At 46.0% G+C, this 22,119-nt stretch overlaps 1 protein-coding gene across 1 annotated transcript in view; it reads left to right on the top strand.

The window, feature by feature from the left end:
- doc2a (double C2-like domains, alpha) overlaps nt 1-21,302 on the top strand; it is a 52,857-nt gene extending 31,555 nt beyond the window's left edge. Inside the window, exons 4-11 of the mRNA XM_036148711.1 lie at nt 1,446-1,520; nt 2,928-3,037; nt 4,138-4,264; nt 5,315-5,374; nt 14,869-15,110; nt 17,314-17,395; nt 18,271-18,367; nt 19,618-21,302. Of these exons, the coding sequence (XP_036004604.1) occupies nt 1,446-1,520; nt 2,928-3,037; nt 4,138-4,264; nt 5,315-5,374; nt 14,869-15,110; nt 17,314-17,395; nt 18,271-18,367; nt 19,618-19,754 (930 nt within the window). The 3' untranslated portion in view covers nt 19,755-21,302. The remainder of the gene's footprint in view (nt 1-1,445; nt 1,521-2,927; nt 3,038-4,137; nt 4,265-5,314; nt 5,375-14,868; nt 15,111-17,313; nt 17,396-18,270; nt 18,368-19,617) is intronic.
- The last annotated feature ends 817 nt before the right edge of the window (nt 21,303-22,119 follow it).

The raw sequence follows: 22,119 nt of genomic DNA, 5'->3' as shown, positions 1-22,119 counted from the left end.
ATAGATGCTGTCAGGGAACTACGGATGTTCTGGTACCACTTCCACATCAGAACCCAGGTCCGTTTGCTGACACAAGTCCCTCCGCCTTGGATTCTTCTTCTGCGTCGCTCCTTAATGTCAGCGATCCACCTCCAGGTGACTCGGCGCCGCCCGCTGATCCAGAGCTGAGATCTGTCCTCGTTAATGTCAGCAGAGGAAGTCCGTCCTCAGAGGACACGTCTTCTCCCAGAACCGCCGCAGGACACCATCAGGATTTAATTATTTCCTTTAACAACCAGGAGAGAAACATCATAAAACAGATTAATTAGTAATTATGGCAGCTTTCATCATGTTCCTCCAATGTTGTGATGATTAATATTTGCTGGAGAGCTCCTCTTTGAGGTTGGACAGCCTCCGTACCATCACCCTAATCATGTTGGTCTGGACCATCACCCTAATCATGTCGGACTGGAAGTTCCACTTCCAGTCCGAAGCGACCTGAAGGTTTAAACCTGGAGCTGCTGGGGTGTGAATACTTTTGAACCTGACTGAAGCTGAAGGTTCCAGAGGAGGTTCCATAAATCCACACGTCTCACTGTGGATTAATAAAATAATTATGAATTAGTTAGTAAAACGGGGGGAAAACCTCAGTTATCAGTCATATGGAAGATAAAAAGAAATGTTTAGATAAAAAAATACGACACCAAATAACATCTAATTACAGAAATATATCTATCTATCTATCTATATATATATATATATATATATATAGATAGATAGATATATATATCTATATATCTATAGATCTATATCTATATATCTATCTATCTATATACATAAATAGATAGATAGATACATAGATATATCTATATATCTATAGATATAGATCTATATATATATATATATATATATATCTATAGATATAGATCTAAATATATATATATATATATATAGATCTATATATATATATATATATATATATAGAGATATATCTATATCTATAGATATATCTATATATATATATATATATAGATATACAAACAGTGACATGAGGACACATGCGTCTGGATTCAGTTTCTCTCCCTCAGCAGCAAACTGGAGACGCTCCAGGTGACGGACCATGAAGCTGATGGAGGTCTTCCCAGGAGCGTTCCCAGTGGACCTGCCGTCCCAGAACATCCCAGAATAATCGTCTCTGCCTCCTGCAGGTCCGGTTCTGACTGCAGGCTCCTCTGAAAGGTGGCGGCCGTCAGTCTCAGCAGAGACGATAGACTTTCTGCTGAGATGTCAGAGCTGCTCAAACATTTAGGAGCGAGTCCTCACGGAGCTCGGCTCTCCCTGAGGAGGTCCAGAGGCCCGGATCAAGTGAGGGTTCCTGCTGGAGCAGAACCTCCTGCTGGAGCAGAACCTCCTGCTGGAGCAGAACCTCCCTGGATGTTCCTGACCCGGCTACTGTTGTGTTTCAGGGTCTGAAGCCGATGGACTTCAACGGTTTAGCTGATCCGTACGTCAAGCTGCACCTGCTGCCTGGAGCCAGTAAGGTGAGTCGCTCTCAGGTCCACCACGGTTCTGTTGGACCAGCAGAACCTGCAGGTCCACCACGGTTCTGTTGGACCAGCAGAACCTGCAGGTCCACCACGGTTCTGTTGGACCAGCAGAACCTGCTGGTTTATCCAGGTGTGTTTGTGCCGAAGCTCGATGAGAGGCAGGAGGAAGCCGGATTCAAACCCACAACCTTCTGATGGGGAGATAAACAGGGAACAAATTCCCTCTGAGAACACGAGGCAGGAACCTTAAATCTTACCAAGCAGAACCAAACAGAACCAGAACCAGAACCTGAGAAAGGCTTCCAGTTGGTGCCGCTGCTGACAGCAGAGAAGCCAGACACTGCTCTGATGGACTCTGGCTGATTAGCAGCAAACCTTCCTTCCTTCCTTCCTTCCTTCCTTCCTTCCTTCCTTCCTTCCTTCCTTCCTTCCTTCCTTCCTTCCTTCCTTCCTTCCTTCCTTCCTTCCTTCCTTCCTCCATCCGTTCCCTCCTTCTTCCCTTCCTGCCTTCCTTCTGTCCTCCCCCCTCCCTCCCTTCCTTCCTTCCTTCCTTCCTTCTGTCCTCCCCCCTCCCTCCCTTCCTTCCTTCCTCCCTCCCTTCCCCCCTCCCTCCCTTCCTTCCTTCCCGCCTCCTTCCCTTCCTCCCTTCTCGCCTCCTTCCTTCCTTCCTTCCTTCCTTCCTTCCTTCCTTCCTTCCTTCCTTCCTTCCTTCCTTCCTTCCTTCCTTCCTTCCTTCCTTCCTTCCTTCCTTCCTTCCTTCCTTCCCTCCCTCTCTCCCTCCCTTCCTTCCTTCCTTCCTTCCTTCCTTCCCTCCTCCCTTCCTTCCCGCCTCCTTCCCTTCTTCCCTTCCTGCCTTCCTTCCTTCCTTCCTTCCTCCCTTCCCTCCTTCCTCCCTCCCTTCCTTCTGTCCTTCCTCCCTTCCCTCGTACTTCCCTTCCTTCCTTCCTTCCTTCCTTCCTTCCCTTCCTTCCTTCCTTCCTTCCTTCCCTCCTTCCCTCCTCCCTTCCTTCCTTCCTTCCTTCCTTCCTTCCTTCCTTCCTTCCTTCCTTCCTTCCTTCCTTCCTTCCTCCCTTCCTTCCTCCCTTCCTTCCTCCCTTCCTGCCCGCCTCCTTCCGTTCCTTCCCTCCTCCATTCCTTCCCGCCTCCTTCCGTTCCTTCCCTTCCTTCCCTCCTTCCTCCTTTAGATCTTTCTCTCGTGTTCCTTCAGATTTAAGTCGTCTTAAAAAAGTCCAAATCCTCTCAGAACCTCAGTGGACTCCTAGTGGACCTTCAGTCTTCTGAGACGGTTTGATAAATTTGAGACAGAAGAAACAGAGAATTAATTTAATATGAACTTATCATCACAGTAATTTAAACTAAATAACATGTTGTCCCTGTCCTACATGTCTCTACGTATTTCAGGCCAACAAGCTGAAAACGAAGACGATCCGGAACTCCCTGAATCCGGTCTGGAACGAGACGCTGACCTACTTCGGGATCACGGAGGAGGACATGCACAGGAAGACGCTCAGGTGTGTCAGAGACCTGCGGGAATAATTGATGACCACTTTAATTGGATGTCCTCTCAGAGCCATTAATCAGACAAAGGGACGTCCCGACATTCCCTCATGGAGCTCAAAGGTCATCATTTAATCAGCAGAATAAAGATTATCTGATCCGAGGCTGAGGCTCCAGAACCACAGCAGGTTCTGGTTCAGTCAGTCCTCCATGAGTTTCATAGACATTCATGATAAATGAAGATAAATCAGAGGAAAACATCAGATCCAAACCCTGAGAGCAAAGCTTTACTTCTCAATGTTTCCCTGCTTCTTCGTTTCCTTCCTGGTTTCCTCCCTAACCCCTATGATGAACGCCAGACCAGGTGTACCTTCTATGAAGAGAAAAATGACAGAGAACAAAAAGTTAAAAGATGAAATAACAACAAACAATGCAGATTGGAGAGCAGTAGGAGAACTCAGCAGAGAGAGAGAAATAGACCCTGATGTCCTCCAGCAGCCTAAGCCTATAGCAGCATAACTATAGAGGTAGCTCAGGGTAACATGAGCCACTCTGACTAGAAGCTTTGTCACAAAGGAAAGTTTTAAGATTAGTCTTAAAAGTAGACGGGGTGTCTGCCTCACGGACCAAAACTGGGAGTTGGTTCCACAGGAGAGGAGCCTGATAGCTAAAGGATCTGCCTCCCATTCTACTTTTAGAGACTCTAGGAACCACCAGCAGACCTGCAGTCTGAGAGCGACAGGTCAAACTTTACCGCTTTATGCAAATCCCAGTAAAACACTTAAAGGTGAGCGCTGATGTCAGATAAGGTAGTAGAACGACTGGTGAGTGAACGTAAAAATAAACAAATCAAAATTATGATGAGGATCTAAATGAGGTGCTCTAAAACAATGTTTCATAATTTCAGAACGAATTTCTCTCCTTTCATCACTACGAGCGCGTTTGTGTGTTTTTCTTCTCGTACCATCAACCAATCACAGCTCTTGAAGGATAGCATCACACCTGGCCACAGGTGAAGCTCACCTCCTCACTAAGATGAAGGTTCCAGCAGATCTGTGTGGCCCAGTGTCATCAGGAGGGTCCGGCCCACTAACGGCTCCGTGTCTCCGCTCAGGTTGACCGTCTGCGACGAGGACAAGCTGACCCATAACGAGCTGATCGGAGAGTCCCGGGTTCCTCTGAAACGTGTGAAGGCCAACCAGACCAAGCATTTCCACACCTGCCTGGAGCATCCGCCGCCGGTGAGAAGCACCGCCGGCTGCTGGTTCTGACTCAGTCTTAGAAGGCTTCACACGGTGACCCAGAAGGTTCTGTGAGCTCCTAAAGGTTCTGGTTCTCCAGGCTTTCTGTGTGCATCAGACTCTCCTGACTGCAGCGAGTCGGTTCTTATTTTCTGGGGGGAACTCTCAGCTGTTTGAAAGAGTTACTGTTAAAAAACGGTTTAATGCATACCTAGAACCAGAACCAAACATGGAGAAGCAGCATTTAGTTCCTATGCTCCGCTTATCTGGAACAAACTTCCAGAAAACTGTAAAAGTGCGGAAAGCCTGAGTTCCTTTAAATCAAGGTTAAAAACACATTAGTTTAAAATTGCCTTTGACTGTTCTAGTTAAACAGTTTTACTGTTTTTAATGTTCTTTTTTGTTACTACATTCTATCCCTACTTACTTTTATCTACATTTTATTATTTTGCTATATCTTAATCATGTAAAGCATGGGTCTTCAACGTTTTCCAGGCCAAGGACCCCCAAACTGATGGCGAGATGGAGCAGGGACCCCCTAATTCATGTAACAAAAGTAATTTCGCCCTGGGATTATTAAAGTATTTCTGATTCTGATTCCTCGCTGATGGGACAGGTGTTGTGAATGAAACGGTGCCCAGCTTGAAAGAGCTCCTGTGTGTCGGTGAATGTGTGCATTGATGATTGAAAGACATCTTCTGCCTCCATTTATCTGTTTACTAACGTGTGTTGAATTCAAGTTAATGTGTATTTAAAGACATTTCAATTAGTGGAAAAAAATTGCAGGGGGGGGGATATAAAAAAATGTCTAATCAACCAAAACTTTCGCGACCCCCATGCAGTACCTCCGCGGACCCCCTGTTGAAGACCCCTGATGTAAAGCACTTTGTATTGTCTTGTACTGAATTGTGCTATATAAATAAATTTGCCTTGCCTTGCCTTGCCTTGCCTTAATGTTGGTACCTGGCATAAAATAAACGGACCTGCCGTCTGGACGGCGCTGTTCGCTGATCTGGGCCGGCCTGCTAACGTTGTGTCTCCCTCCTCCAGCTGCCGTCCCCCGGCGCCATGGGGGAAGCCCTCAGAGGAATATCCTGCTACCTGAGAGAGGTAAGGAGCCGCTGGGAGCTGCAGACGCTCCTGCTGGGGACAGAAACGTTAACGAGATTAGGACAAAACCAGAGGAAAACGGTACCAGCGCCATAGAGACTCTCTTTGATGGGCAGTCACGTGGTTCATGTAGACCGCTATAGTTCCAAAACATACGCTGGCTGTCATGTTCTTCTATGGGACAGACGGCAGCGATTGTGTTATTTAACGGTAAATATATATATAAACATACACCCTACTACTTTTTCAGCTGTTATTGCATGATTACATATTTGTTAATGTCAGTTTTTTTCATTTTGAGAGGCAGGGTGACAACAAAAAGCTGTATATTACTTAGATACGTTTTACATTTTTGGAGGAAAAGCTTATGTTCATGTTCGTATGGACAGGAGAACAGGTTTTCTTTTCCATATCATTCATGTGATGACAGATGTCTCATGATTTTCATTTTATCGCGACTGGGCTGTATTATTGATTTACCGTGATTTAGCTTATAAATTCCGATTCCGATAAAGGACCTCTGATAAAATATAGACAGTTGACAGTTCAAAATAGGTAGCTATTTAATCAGTTTACCCCTGGATATAACGTTACCTTCACAGAAGGCAAGTCAAGCTAACAAACTAGCAGGCAATCGGTCGTCTACCAAGATTAAAAAATATATATATAATTACACTGTGTACATACAACGAAAGATCAGTATAAGCATCATAAATGGCCTATGATACAATAAAAACAGTTGACAAATCAAAACAGGTAGCTATTTAATCAACTTACCTCAGAAGTTACTCGACAGTCAGCAATGGAAGTGAATGATGTCCGACGCCATAGAACGGCTTTTTGGAAGTACGCGAGAGCAGAACGTCAGAACCCAACAAGAACCTCAGAGGACGTTCTAGATAACGAGGAGGCCTCCTTTGATTGGTGCTGACCTCTCATTAACCCGAGTCGGGTTCAGGAGTAGCGGAACCGTCTGCAGGAGAACGGGTGGAACCAGAACCCGTACAGCTTTTAGTTCAGGGTCCAGTCTAGGTTCTTCTGATCAGACGAGGCTCTTCATCCTGACCGGATCAGGATGCCGGTACGAAACCAGGCCCGCGTTCTGGAGCACATCTTAGCAGAGCTCCTTCTATGAGCCTCATTAACCAGAATCTTCTCCAGGTTCTGAAGTTACTGAAATCCAAGAAAAAAAACAGATTCCATGTTCTCACTTCTTAAAACAACGACGCAGCTAAAATTTTAAAGCTGTGTTAAAAAGTAAGCTACAGTCCTCATTTTCTGATTCTCTGGGTTTTCTCATTTATCCTCGTGTCCAAGGCTAAGCCGAGAGCTGCCGGACGTCCTCCCCTGTTCATCGTGTCCTTCACATTCATGATCGCTGTGAGAGCAGGACTCTTCCAGAGGAGACGGCAGCAGTTGTTGGAGGGGCAGCTCTGCTCGGCCGTCTCACACTTTGCAAACATGAAAGGAGAAAACTCATCATCTGTGGCCGTCCTGCTCTCCGTGTAGAGCTCCCACTTCACTCTGAGGGTCCTCTGCTTCTGATTTCCTCTCATTATTCCTCAGCACTTCAACCGACACCAATGCCAGGATGAAAAGATGCATCTGTCAAATGAAGCTGTCCTAAATCTCCCCCCACAATGGTGGCTCTAAAACACACATCTAGAACCATCTACCTATAACTTACTTTGCTCCAGATATCTTCCTAAAGTCCTCATCAGACCATAACATCTTCCAGATCTGATCAGAATAATATTGTGTTCTCATCATCATTAGCGTCACTAGCATTATTAGCATCAGTAGCATTATTAGCATCACTAGCATTATTAGCATCACTAGCATTATTAGCATCCTCCCACAGTCTAGAAACATGACTGTTAGGTTAATTGGCTTCTCTAAATTCTCCTTAGGTGTGAGAATGATTGTCTGTCTCTGTGTTGCCCTGCGATGGACTGGTTACCTGTCCAGGTGAACCCCGCCTCTCTCCCATTGACAGCACACTGCAAAAACGGATCGTAAAATATTCTTAAAGTTAGTGTATTTATCCTTGATTTGAGCAGGTAAATAAGATCATCTGCCAATGGAATGAGTATCTTTACCCCTAAAATAAGATAATTAAATATCCTGCACTTGAAATAAGATGATTGAGATGAATTGTTCCTATTTTAGGTACAAAATTCTTATTCCATTGGCAAATCATCTTATTTACCCGCTCAAATCAAGGACAAATGCACACATTTTAAGAACATTTTACTAATTTCTAGTTCTGTTTTTGCAGTGCTGGAGACAGGCACCAGCACCCCTCATGACCCTAATAGGGATAATCGTGTTGGAAAATGGACGGATGAATGGATAGCAGCACTAGCATAATTAGCATCGCTATCATTATTAGCATCATTAAATGCTAATAATGTGTATATGTAAATATAAAACATATACACATCGTATTTAAGCATTCATTTTATAAAATTATTACAGGTTTGTAAATCTGGAAATGGAAAAAACCCTCAGTTTTATGTCTAAAGTGATTTTTTTCCTACATATTTGGTACCAGCCTGTTTTTTTTAATGGATATAATCCACTTATCTGCGGTCTGCTTCTGATTGGCTGATCAGTTCTGCTCACCCAGAAGCATATCAAGAACCATCAAGAACCATCAGGAACCCTGACCAAGTCAAGCAGAATCACACTCCTGGTAGTCACTGAGTGGACCCTGATCTCCTTTAGGTACCAAAGATGCAGCTGTGGTCCAATCTGGGTCATCACCAGAACAATAGACCCGAACCCAGCAGCTGATCTAGAACAGCTGGAGGACAAAAGAACCCAGCAGCTGATCTAGAACAGCTGGAGGACAAAAGAACCCAGCAGCTGATCTAGAACAGCTGGAGGACAAAAGAACCCAGCAGCTGATCTAGAACAGCTGGAGGACAAAATAACTCAAGTCATGCAGTTAAAGTTCAGTCTGGATGTTCTGGAAGAGCTAATTTTATTTTCTGCAAAGCAGCTGCAGAACTGAATCATGGTTCTGGTTCAGAACTTTCTCCACAGGTAGATAATTTACTGAGAGCAATAATCTGCTAAACTGTTAACATCTGTTTAAAACTCCTAATTAGTTTGCTTTAATTCTCTGAAGAGAGGAGGCCTGGATCTTCTTTTGGCTGTAAAATGAAACGGAACCTTTAACTGGGTTCACGTCTTATTGTGCAGCTGGAGCGCGCCATAAAGAGGGTTTTATTGCATGTTATGAACTTAATGTCTTTTTATTCTCAATTTCTCCGTCCTTCATGCCTTGATTTACAAAAGATTGAGCAGTTTTACTCTTCTATCTGAGATTTATGCTCGTCATTAATTCCTTGCTCTGCGGTTGCAGTAAAACCAGCAGAGAATCGCGTCACTGAGGCGAGAACATCATTCTGAGGTCTGCAGCATTAAACAGCAGCACTAACTCCTGTCTGCATCTGCACGAAACACAAGCAGCATTTTACGTCTGGTTGGTTAAATGTGGGTGAAATGCTGGACCTGGTAGGATCAAACAGGACTCAGGGTGTTTTCAGATGCTGCTTCTTCAGCTTCTTCACGTGGGCAGATAATAGCTGCAGAGTGGAGTGAAAGCCATTACCTGAATTAGTCCTCATTATACGCTCCCTAACCGAGATCATTTCCAGCGAATTAAACCGTCATGAGATGAAACAACTTCTCATTTCTCTGGCCGACGCTGTGGACTTCTAAAGGACCCGTGGGAGACTCGGAACCGCAGGTTAGAACATCTGTAACGCCCCCGGGTTCACATGAAGAACCCTCAGGATGGGAGGATGGATGCCGGCATTATTCTGTCACCTCCACTGACATCAGGAGTGATTTTTATCTGAAAGCTCAGGAGGATCAGCGGGTTTTAGACGGGGTGGGGGGGTGGGGGAGGTGGGGGGGGGGGGGGGGGGTCAGACCTCTGCAGAGCAGTAGCATCATTCAGCGCACAGGTAAACAGCGCCGTACCAAAGCAACATAACGACAGAAAAATCTACTAAAAGCAGCAGGATGAGCTAAAGTCAGCGTCTCACATGGCCGTCCAGCGGCAGGTCAGAAGGTTTCCAGGAGAGACTCTCCCAGGTTGTCTAAGTCCAGATGGGTCAGGAGCTGCTGACGGTTCCGTGAGGAGCAGCAGATCAGCTCACCTGAGAGCGGCTGCTGTCCACAGGTGTGTTCACACCGAACCACGCCTTTGGAGCGAGTATTTACACGTTTTCCCTACACTAAAGGAGCTTCCAGGAGTGAAGCGGTGCCCTGCAATGCCAAGGACACATTTATTTTATTTATTTATTTTACATTTAGAGCGATGCACGATTTGGGCGAAGCGAGAACGAACGCATCAGAAATCCTTCATCAGAGTCAAAGTGGTGTTCTGCCTGATTCCTGCATGTCTGAGTAATCCTGGTGGATTCAGCTCTCTGAGCAGCAGACCCTTTACCTGACTCCGCCAGATAGATTTGCTCCGCATATCCATCTGGAAACCTTCCGTTGAAGTAATTTTGGGAAGGGGCGAAAATACTGGTTAGCTGATTGGCCTACGTTGGTGATAGACGGGCCAAATAAACCAATCAGATTCGTCGTCGCTCGTAAGAGCGACGATGAAAACACAACCACAAGCCAAGCTACTCTTGCTGCTGCAGGTAAAGGCTCGTTAGCTCAGCAAAGAAATACTCTGTAATTCCGATAAAACTTGCTCGATAGCCACGCTAACGCTAGTTTCATCGGCTGAAGCCGCCATGTTGTTTAGACTGAACTGTCGCGCTTCCCGTTGCGTCACACCTCAACCCGCCTCAAAGCCAACGCTGATTGGATGTTCGTTTGGTGAACGGCTCCAAATTTTCTTTAACGGAGAGTAGCCAGACTGATCTGCGAGTGAAACCTTGAAAGCTCGCGAGATCAGGATGGTCTCACGAGGCTAGCAGACCCTCCCTGTCCTGGAAGACGAGCAGCCATGACGGTTCTGCGTAGAGCGGTCATTACCCCCCCCCCCCCATCCAGGAAGTAGACGCCCAGCGAGCGGCGATGAGGCAGAACGCCATCATTTCTGCTCAAAGCTGAGACCAAAAGGCTCTTTTAGCTCCTGATCTGCTCTTTTTAAACCAGCTGCAGCGGCTCTAGGGCGCCCCCACATGGGGAGAGGCAGCATTGCAGTGAAGCTAAGTGTCTTTCCTCCAGGTTGGAAAAATAGCTCCAGAAAAAATGAATCCTCTGTGGACCCAAAGACAATATTTCTTCATTTATCTGCCTCTAGTTGGCTTTGGGAGATTAATATTAATCCAGATGTCAAAGAAAAAAGTGAAACGGATCTTAAAGCAGCAGCAGCCAGAGAAGCTAAATGAGGGAAATGAGCTCCAACCTCTGCGTGGCTGCTGAAAGATGAACCCCCCCCCACACACACACACACACACACACACACACACACACACACACAGAGCGTCCCAGCCATCCAGCCCAGAGGGAGCACATGTGTGGACCGCTGTCTCTACGGGGAGAGAATTAGTTTTTAAGAGTTAACGACTGTCTTCGTCTGACGGTCAGATGTAGGATCAGGTCCACGTTGAGCCAGACTGGTGACAAACAGCTGATTACACCGGGCCAGGTGCTTCCGCCTGATAGGCCGAGCCGAGGAACCCAGGAGACATTGGTGAGGTCACCAAAAACCATCTCTGGGGTCTTTTTCCCTCTCATTGAACTTTAGGCTAAGCACCTTCCAGGTGAAGTGAGCTGGACTCTGTGCAGCCGCAGCGTCTCCAGCGTTGTTCTGTCTCAGTTCTGAGCCGGTGGGACCAACATGTCCGGTTTGTCCTCCAGGCTTCTGCTTGTCCTGCAGGACCAGGACGGCGTCCCTGAAGAACTGTGGTACGGTCGGGTCCAGGTGCATTCTGGGCCATTCCCTCATCGGTGCATCTTTTCCACGTGCTCACGGCTGCATGTGTCTGGAGTCTCTGTGGTTTCCAGTTCTCAGAGGAAATCAGACTCCATGGTTTCCCTTTAGAGATTCATTTGGATTTAGGAGCCTCAGAAACATAAAGCTCTGCTTGTTTTTTTTCCAGCTGTGAGCTCATTAGCTGCCAGCCTTGGCCTCAGAAAGACGGCAGGTGTTTGCACAAAGGCAGAGGCAGCAGCTTCAGCCAATTTGACCTGAGTGTGGAGACAAACAGGGCTTTACCTGACGACGCACCTTTCACTCATTTCTCTGATCCCAGAGCCGCTGGATGTGGAGCTGAAACGTGGAAACAAGCAGCAGTTTCTGCATTTTTCCTGCTGATAAACTGGAGTTTGAGCAGAAATCCAATTAGGGAGCTTAGTGTTTTTGCTCATTTTCAGGATTTTACATCTGAACAAACAAATCTAATTAAACTAACTGGCAGCACAAAATATGTGTGATTAGAAGCCTGAGACAAAGCTTCAGTTTTATTTATACATGAGCGGTTAATGTGAGGCCGACTCTGCTGTTGTTAATGAATTATGCGCAGAGCTGCATGAATCTGAGAGGAGAGAAAACAGACGGCCGCCTTCTGCTGCTGCTGGTGGTCCGTTTGGACCATCAGAGCTCCTCAGGGAGAAGATCCCGGCTGATCCAGACGATGCATTCAGGCGTCTGTTGCAGCAGGAAGCAGACAGAGAAACATGGAACAGATCCTGTTTGGGTCGACCTGTAGAACCATTCTGCTGTGCAGGGTTCTGGTGAGGAGCAGAGGCAGAACCTTAAACTGGTCCTTCACAGGGCAGCTGCTTCAGCCACGCGTAGAACTACGGCTGTTAGAGCTGTTACTGCTTCACTTAGAGCCAGGTTCCTTTCTTTGAACTAAATCAGCCTTAGAAACGTTCTCTGGATTTATTCGGGTTATCCATGTTAAACATTTAAGAGGAACAAAACCAGAGGAAATGCGTGAAGGGGGTGAATACTTTTGGTTGGACCTCCATTCAGAACGAGTCGCTGCTGCAGCTCATGGAGACAAAGATCTCTGATTTACTAAAACTACAGATCTGTTTCTCCTTTTTCCCGTTTCTAGTATTTTTCCTTTCGCAGGGACCTGGATGAAGGTGAGATGCTGTTGTGACTCTTGATGAGACTCCAGCTAAACCGACCATGACGCTGTGAATCCTGCAGCACCGCCTCAACATTTCAAACCGAGAACAAAAAGCTTTACATTTCCTCTTTTTAACGCACAGATTTTTGCCTCCAGCTGTCAGCAGCTCTGAGGATTCCCTGGAGCTCAGAGCTCCACTTCCACACACGGATGTCTCACTCTGATGGGAAATCTGCGCACCTGTCAGCCGCTCACCTGGAACCTGCCACCGGCGGCCGGAGACGTGAAGTCTGCAGGACTGTAGCTCTGCAGATGCTGCTCTCTGACACCATCTGGATGCAGGTTCCCCCTCTCAGCAGTGATGATCTCTGAAGACGAGCTGCAGGAAGCTCTGAATGCAAACGATCTGAATCAGTTCCGACAGATTTTCACTCAAAGGTCAGCGAGTCAGGGAGCAGGAGGAGGACAAGAAGAACAAAGATTAGACTTCTGATCTGTCTGCGGGATCAAACGGAGCTGAGAGGCGTCTTAATGAAGTCCAGCAGAGGAGAAGATGTCTGCTGGACCTTCTGACCCTCGTCCCAGAGGGAAGTTCTCCAGAAGGAGACATTTTCCTGATTGAGGGAGGAAGCTGGAACTGCAGCTGGCTGAGGGACCTGTGACCACGCTGCGTAAAACCAGGACGGTTGCTGCTGTTAAGGCGTCTACATGGAAATAATAATAATAATAATAATAATAATGATAACAATAATAATAATAATAATAATAATAATGATAACAATAATAATAATAATAATAGTAATAATAAAATTAACAATGATAACAATTATATTAACAATAATAATAGCAATACTACTACTACTAATAATAATAATAATAATAACAATAATAATAATTATTGTTATAGGCTGGTACCAAATATGTAAAAATAAAATCACTTTAGACATAAAACTGATTTTCTTTTTTCCATTTCCAGATTTACAAACCTGTAATGATTTTATAAAATGGCTGCTTAAATATGGTGTGTGTTTGTTTTATATTTACATACACACATTATTAGCATTTAATTATGCTAATAATACTAGCGATGCAAATGATGCTAATATTGATAGTGATGCTAATTAATTTACCGCGCTGCGTAAAACCAGGACGGTTGTTGCTGTTAAGGCGTCTACATGACATCACTAACGGCGTAATTCCCCCGCCATGCCGCCATGCCGCCATGCCGCCATGCCGCCATGCCGCCATGCCGCCATGCCGCCATGCCGCCATGCCGCCATGCCGCCATGCCGCCATGCCGCCATGCCGCCATGCCGCCATGCCGCCATGCCGCCATGCCGCCATGCCGCCATGCCGCCATGCCGCCATGCCGCCATGCCGCCATGCCGCCATGCCGCCATGCCGCCATGCTGCCACGCTTTAAATCAACAACCCTAACCCTCCATGTCTGCACGGCGACAGAGACCAGGATGCTGACACCCAGCAAAACGTGTTCAGCAGGAAGTGATGGTAGGACTGGCTGGTGATTAGTGGAAGGATGAAGGAGTGAAAATGACTCAGTTTAGGCAAACAGTCCTAAGTGTGAAAAAGATTTCTTAGGACCAAACTAGTTCTATCTGAGCGCCCCGGTCCACCTAAACCAGGCGTGTCCAAAGTGCGGCCCGGGGGCCATTTGTGGCCCCTAGACTGATTTTGTGTGGCCCCCCAACAACATTTGGTGTGGAGATGGAAACAATTTATTTCTATTAGGCTAAAATGAATGTAGACAGGTTAAGAACTGAAAACATTTGGTACAACACAATATATTCATGTCAACCAAATTTTTACATTCTATTTAATTTCATAGAAAATACGACCACATCTGTCTGAGAACTTTAAGTTAGATGCAAATTTTTGTGCATTTAAAGCGTTTTTTTTTTTCATCAAAAAATTTATTAAAATTAGCTAAATAAAACAATTGTTTTAAAATAATTACCGGCCAAAAACCTGTTGCCATATTGTGAGACCAAAAATAATTCATTTTATTTTTATTTTCAGTCAAGTCTATTGAGTTTCTAACATAAAGAAAATGTGCAAAACCCTTTTTTAACTTTGGATCTACAGTGATTTAACATCCTTTTCCTTCATAAAATTGGAATGATTAGTTTAATTGAAATCGTCATATTTTGTAAAGCAGGTAAAAGAATCACAACATCATTTTTGGGTTATGTTCTATCGATATTATAATTTATTTTGGCCCTTGAGAACTTTTGACCTCAGAATTTTGGCCCACATGCCAAAAAGTTTGGACACCCCTGACCTAAACCGACGTTATGTTTGTAGCTGATGGCGGTGAAATGATCTCCTGTAGAACCCTGAGAACCGACCGACCTGCTGGGAGGTTCTCGCTCAGACTGCTCCTGCTGACCGGCTCTCATGTTCTCCTGTCTGCAGTGGGAGAACGAGCAGCTGCACAGCCTGGAGGAGCGAGGTCGGCTGCTGCTCGCCCTCCAGTTCCGCCCCCCCGTCTGTCCGGACGACGCTGAGGCCGATGGAGGAGGAGGAGGAGGAGGAGGAGGAGGAGGAGGAGGAGGAGGAGGAGGCAGGCGCAGCGGAGGTCTCTGCGTGGCTGTGAAGCGCTGCGCTCACCTGGCAGCCATGGACGTCAACGGCTTCTCTGACCCCTACGTCAAAATGTGAGTGATGAAGGGTGAAGGCCAAGCTGTGTGAGACAGTGAGGCCTCAGTAGGACGACTGAAGAACCCGAAGAACTCATGGAGACCCAGCAGAGACCATCCATCTTCTGTCAGGTGTTCATTCAGAGACGAGAAGATTTAAGGATAGACTGAGAAGATCAGCTGTTCTGGAGGAGCTCAGAGTTCATGGAGGACATGAGAAGGTGTGATGGACTGGATGAGCTGGAGGAGGTAGCTGAAGATGGATGGATGGATGGATGGATGGATGGATGGATGGATGGATGGATGGATGGATGGATGGATGATGGAGGGATAGGTGATGAAAGGATGGATGGATGAATGGATGAATGGCTGGATGGATGGATAGGTGATGGATGGATGGATGGGTGGATGGATGGGTGGATAATGGATAGAATGACGGATGGATGATAGATGGATGGATGGATGGATGGATGGATGATAGATGGGTGGATGATGGATAGAATGACGGATGGATGAATGGATGGATGATGGAGGGATGGGTAATGGATGGATGGATGGATGATGGATGGATGGATGATAGATGGGTGATGGATGGATGGATGGATGAATGGATGGATGGATGATGGAGGGGTGATGGATGGATGGGTGGATGGATGAATGGATGGATGGATGGATGGATGGATAGATGGGTGGATGGATGAATGGATGGATGGATGGATGGATAGATGGGTGGATGGATGGATGGATGATGGATGGGTGGATTATGGATGATGGATGAATGAATGGATGGATGATGGAGGGGTGATGGATGGATAGGTGATGGATGGATGGATGGATGGATGGGTGATGAAAGGATGGATGGATGATGGAGGGATGGGTGATGGATGGATGGATGATGGATGGATGGATGATAGATGGGAGATGGATGGATGGATGATGGAGGGGAGATGGATGGATGGATGATGGATGGATGGATGATGGAGGGGAGATGGATGGATGGATGATGGATGAACAGATGGATGGATGATGGATGGATGGATAAATTGATGATGGATGGATGGATGGATGGATGGATGGATGGATGGATGGATGGATGGATGGATGGATGATGGAGGGGAGATGGATGGATGGATGATGGATGAACAGATGGATGGATGATGGATGGATGGATAAATTGATGATGGATGGATGGATGGATGGATGGATGGATGGATGGATGGATGGATGGATGGATGGATGGATGGATGAACAGGTGGATGGATGGATGATGAGGATTTTCAGGTTCTGCTGGTTCCCTCCAGAGTAACCGGGTTCCTCTGCAGTTCTTCAGACACGTTGAGTTTGCTGATGTTCCACCTCCGGAACACTGGACCCATTAACATGTTCTGGTCTCCCCAAGGAAAACGGGTTCCGGGTTCTGTAGGAATAATAATGGACTGTTCTGAGATGAAGTTCCATCCTTCTGCAGAGCAGAACCCTGCCCCAGCAGCAGCAGGAGCCTCCTGGGCCCAAAGTGGTTCTGACAGGTTATTCTAGCAGTGACACGGAAAACCCTGCAGGAAATGAAGAAGCCCGGTTCCGTCAGATGGAGCGTAACCACCTCATTTCCTCTCGGTTCTGCTTGATAAACAAAGGAGGTTGCTGGTTCTAAACCGTGTTCATTGAGCTTCCATCCAGAACCCACAGTCCAGCTTTCTGCCTTCAAACCTCCAACATGAGGAGAACCAGCCTGGATCTGAGCTAAACGATGGATCATCTCCTCACACAGGTTCAGAACCAAGGTCCTCTCTGGAGGACGGGTTTTAGGAACATTGGCCGGGTTCTGGTCCACGATCCAGCGCACTAAGAACAGAGATGCAGTTTATATTCTGGACCCAGCAGCCGGTTCTGAGTCTCATACTCAGACCAGGCCTCAGCTGTCAGCGGGCCTCTTCTGAGCTGGTTCTGAGGCGCCGAGTCAGTGGGTTCTATAGAAAAGTCAGTGGGTTCTACAGCAGTCAGTGGGTTCTATAGCAGTCAGTGGGTTCTATTGCAGAGTCGGTGGGTTCTACAGCAGTCAGTGGGTTCTATAGAAAAGTCAGTGGGTTCTCAGAATGGCCTAATCAAAGTCCAGGTCTGAACATCAGATGTTTAACCAAAGGTCCGTCTCATGAATCCACTGCAGTGACGTTTTCTGTAACGAGGCAATATGTGACGTTTAGATCTTTCATCCCTCCTCCAGATACCTGAAGCCCGACATTCAGAAGAAGTCCAAGCACAAAACAGCAGTGATGAAAAAGACCCTCAACCCTGAGTTTAACGAGGTAAGAACCCCCCCCCCCCCCCCCCCCCCCCCCCCCCCCCACCCCCCCCCCCCCCCCCCCCCCCATCTGCCCCCCGCTGCTGGAGCTCAGCAGGAAGGAGATCTGCGTCAGCTCCACCTTCACAGGCAGGTGGTGTTAACGAGCTGCTGTGATTCTCCTCCAGCTTCCTGCTCACTTAGCGTCTCTCATGTTTCCCCACTTTCTACTGGTGGACATGGGCGTAGTAACAAAAATAATAATAACAATAATAATAATAATGATAGTAACAATAATAACAATAATGATAGTAATAATAATATTAACAATAATAATAATAGCAATAATAATAACAATAACAATAAAAATTATAATATTATTAACAATAATATAATAATAATAATAATAATGAATATGTCAACAACAACAATAATAATAATAATGAATATATTAACAACAATAATAATAATAATAATGATAGTAATTATAATATTAACAATGACAATAAAAAGTTATAATAATAATAGCAATACTACTACTACTACTACTAATAATAATAATAATGATAATAATAATAATAACAATAAAAAGTTATATTATTAACAATAATATAAAAATAATAATAAAAATATTAATAATGATGATAATAATGATAATATTAACAATAATAACAATAACAATACTGATAATAATAATAATAATAATAATAATATTAACAATAATAATAATAATAATAATAATAATAATAATAATAATAATAATAATAATAATAATAATAATAATAATGTGCCCTCTAACCCGTCCCTGGGGGAGCAGCAGGCTGCCACTGGGGGAAAACGTTCATAAGGAAGCCACCCTTCATGAAAGGTGAGGTTCTCCCTTCTCCTGGTTCTCTGCAGGAGTTCTTCTATGAGATCTCGCTGTCGGAGCTGGCCAAGAAGACTCTGGAGGTGACCGTGTGGGACTACGATCTGGGACGCTCCAATGACTTCATCGGTAAGGCGCTCAGATGTTTACGGTACATCTGTCTCTGTTCCTCTGGGAACAATCCAGTGAAACATGGAACCAGGGTTCTGGGCCCAGAGAGGCTCTGAGTTCTGCAGAACAACACTGACCCCTGGAGGTCCACATGAGAACGGTTAGATCTTTCAGATGGTCCAGAGTCCCTGGTGTCCCTGAAAGCTACCTGCTCAGTGGGACTGCTGCTGTGAAAGTTTTTACACCCCTGGAATATTTCTACATGTTGCTGCGTTCTGACCTCAAACAGGTAAGAAATGTGAGGTGGAGAAAAAACCATTCCTGGTTTTCAACCTCTCCACTTATAGAAATCTGGAAAGTGCGGCGTGCCTTTATAATCACCCCTGCTGATTCAGACTCTGTAGAACCTCCTCTGCTTCATCTCCAGCAGCTTGGAACATCTTTATAAAACATCTGCAGCTCAGCCAGACTGGATGGAGAACATCTGGGAACATCAGATTTCACAGCTTCTCAGTTTGATTCAGGTCTGGACTTTGACTAGGCCGCTCTACCCCGTGCACATTGTAAAAATGCAACGTCTGCAGCAGGGTCATGATGGAGGAAGCTCTGTCCTGGTGGTTCTCCTGCCGTTCTCTCCTCTCTCCAGGCCAGGCGGCGATGCAGCTGCTCAGTACGCTCTCCGTAGAAAGAGCTGAGGATGGAAGAGGTTTGATCTTCTCATCCAACGCAGAAACTGCTGGGCTGTCTTCACAGGAGCAGAGGGGTGGAGGGACCAGGTCAACGTGGGTCTGGAACCCCAGGAACCTCCACCCCAGTGTCAGTTCTCCTGCAGCAGGTTCTCCTCCAGGATGGTCCTGGTCCAGCTCCATCCATCTTCCCATCAGCTCTGACCTGCTTCCCGCAGCATGATGCTGCCTGCACCGTGTTTCAGAGAGAGGACGGTTCTCTGATTGATGCTCTCCTGATGTTCTGGCCTCTGAGGCCTTCACAGAACAGCTGCAGGTGGTTTAATGAGTAGAAGACCTCAGAAGAAAGCTGGTTGCTTTAGATTTTATCTGTCAAAGTGGCTGAATATAAAGGAACAGCAAGCGTTCAGATTTGAATTCCTTCCACGTCGTTTATGTCGTTGTCAGAGCGAGGCAGGATGAGGAGATGATCCAGGGGTGCAATACTTTGGCCAGGCCAGGAGTAGTCTCAGGTGTCCAGGTGTGTCCAGGTGTGTCCAGGTGTGTCCAGGTGTTTAGCTTCCTGTGCTTCCTGCTGTCCAGGTGGGGTCTGCCTGAGCTGCCGCTCCCAGGGAGACGCCCTCCGTCACTGGATGGACTGCCTGAAGAACAAGGGCCGGTGGGTGGAGCGCTGGCACATCCTGACCAACGAGCTGCCGCGGAGCTTCAGCCACGACTAGCGGCTCCTCCACAGGTGCAGACGCTGCTTCACGCAGATCCTCTGCATCCATCAGGGGACAGAACCTTACCAGGACCGCGACGTCCTGCGGAGGGAAGCTGGTGCCTTCATCACCGATCCTCTGCTAATGTTGCTGGCCCTTCGACATCACCTGCTCTCTGCACTGAAAACCACAGGGACCTCCGAGGAGAGCCGTTCTTCACGTTCCACCTCAGTTCTGTACATTTTCAAAGGAAAACCACGTCCAGCATGTTTACAAGAGCCGCAGCAGACAGAGTCGTCTGGACAATCTGATTTATGTTTTCTGCACTTAAAACCTGACTGTGTGACTTTTCTGCAAACACAACCAGCCTCTGCATGAAGCCAGTCCTTAGAATTCATTATTATTGGTAACATTTAGAAAGCTCTGCATCACGGAGCCTCTGAAGAGCCGGAGCAGCAGATTAGTTTGGTTTGAAAAAAGCTCATCAGTTCAAAAAGACGCCTTCAGCTCGGTGGCTTTGGTTACAGCCACTGCCTCCATGTCCGACGCGTCCATCGCTGGGTTTAGACCCAAGGTGGCAAGGTACCAAGATTAGATTCACTAATAATCATGAAAGTTAATCACTGATTAAATTCATTTAAAAAACCAAGATGTCGTCAGTTAAGCTCAGAAATCTGCTGACTCTTCAGAGGCTCTCCTGAAGCAAAAGGCCCGGGTCCACCAGCTCAGCCTGACCGCTCCACTCCGCCCGCTTTCAGTGTTTCAGGTTCTTCCGGTTCCTCTGGTTCCTCCGGTTCTGCTCTCCAGCCGGGCCAAACCGAGCTGCCCAGAGTGGAGTTTGGACGAGAACTCACTGCTATTTGGTGATTGGCTGCGGGGCGAGGAGAAATTAGAAGGTTTTCCTCAGAGAAAGTCCAGAAAAACCGAGGAGTGAAATATGATTTTATTATTTACAAACCATGAACCACGGCTGGCGGGAGAGAAAAGGATCCGATCAGCTTCCTGTAAGCAGGCGCGCTGCATCAGATCTGTAGATTCACCGAGGCGTTCTCTCCTTTTACTCACTCTGTCTCTCTGGTGTCCATCCATCACCGCCTGCAGCCGGGGAGTCAAACCCAGACAAATAGTTTCACTGCGGTTAAAAACTATTTTACTAAGGTGTTCTCCTCGCTCCTGCCATGGCTGAGGCAAAAATTCTCATTAAGCTGTAAATTATAACTCCTGAAATCAGCAGCAGGGATTAACGAGCTCATGGTGGAAGGTCGCCGCTAAACGGCTCTTCTTCATTCTATCATTAGATGTGTGATCCACAAATTTACAGCTGGATTACTCCTTAAAAATATCCAAGACAATCTTTCACATACAGTTATAGAAGCATTGTTTGTATTATTTATTTTGTTCTTTTATTTATGATGATTTATTTTTTCATCGTTTAGCATTTCTCGCAGATTTCTTTAGTGTCGATGTTGCAAACAGGGCGTGGAGCTGAAGCCACCCCCACACTGCAAAAAGGAACTAAAAGTAAGTTACATTTTCTTCAAATGAGTGTATTTGTCATCATATTGAGCAGGTAAATAAGATTATCTGCCAAGGAGATGAGTATTTTATCCCTAAAATAAGATAATTAGATGAACTGCACTTGAAATAAGATGATGGAGATGAGTTGTTCCTTTTCTAAGTGCAGAAATATTATTCCATTGGCAGATCATTTAAACCTGCTGCTCAAATCAAGGATAAATACGTTCATTTCAACAAAATGTTCCTTAGTTTTAGTTAACTTTTGCAGCCGTTTGCCTCTTCCAGGCATTTCTAGGCCAGTTGAAACAAAATTGCACAAAGCCGAGTAGGGAGGAGCGGAGCGGGGCGAGCTACGGTTCACCTGAGGTTTTTACCGGGGACACGGCGATCCATGCTGCATGCTGGGGGGGGGGTTTACATGGAACATCAAACATTCTCTGCATGTGTGTTCAGAACAAGCATCTGTGAAGAAAAGAGCTGGACGGTTTATTTGCTGGTGGACTGGGATCATGACCAGATTTCTGTCTCCTGGCGTCTGCTGTTCTGCATCAGGGATAAAATGCTCTCCATCCATGTTTTTATGCACGTTACAAATCTTTAACTGATTTGTTTTACCCACAAATTTCACTTTCTTCTGCTTTCTCTGGTTGTTGTTCCTCTTTCAGAAAAGCTGTTCTACCTATAAGGATGAAGTGTGCTTTGATGTAGCGCCTGATGAAACCTACAGATCTCCTTAGACTTTCTGGCCTCTCGTCTTCTAGATTATTTGCTTCTTTCAGCCGTCAGGAAGCAAGTCGGCTTTTCTCTGCGTGACGGCCAGAATTAAGCGCAGCAGCTCAGAGAATCTGGAGGCAAAGTTAATTTG

The sequence above is a fragment of the Fundulus heteroclitus genome, chromosome 16 (genome assembly GCF_011125445.2).
Source record: "Fundulus heteroclitus isolate FHET01 chromosome 16, MU-UCD_Fhet_4.1, whole genome shotgun sequence".
In the NCBI taxonomy this organism is placed as follows: domain Eukaryota; kingdom Metazoa; phylum Chordata; class Actinopteri; order Cyprinodontiformes; family Fundulidae; genus Fundulus; species Fundulus heteroclitus.
This window is presented reverse-complemented; position numbering and strand designations above follow the sequence as displayed.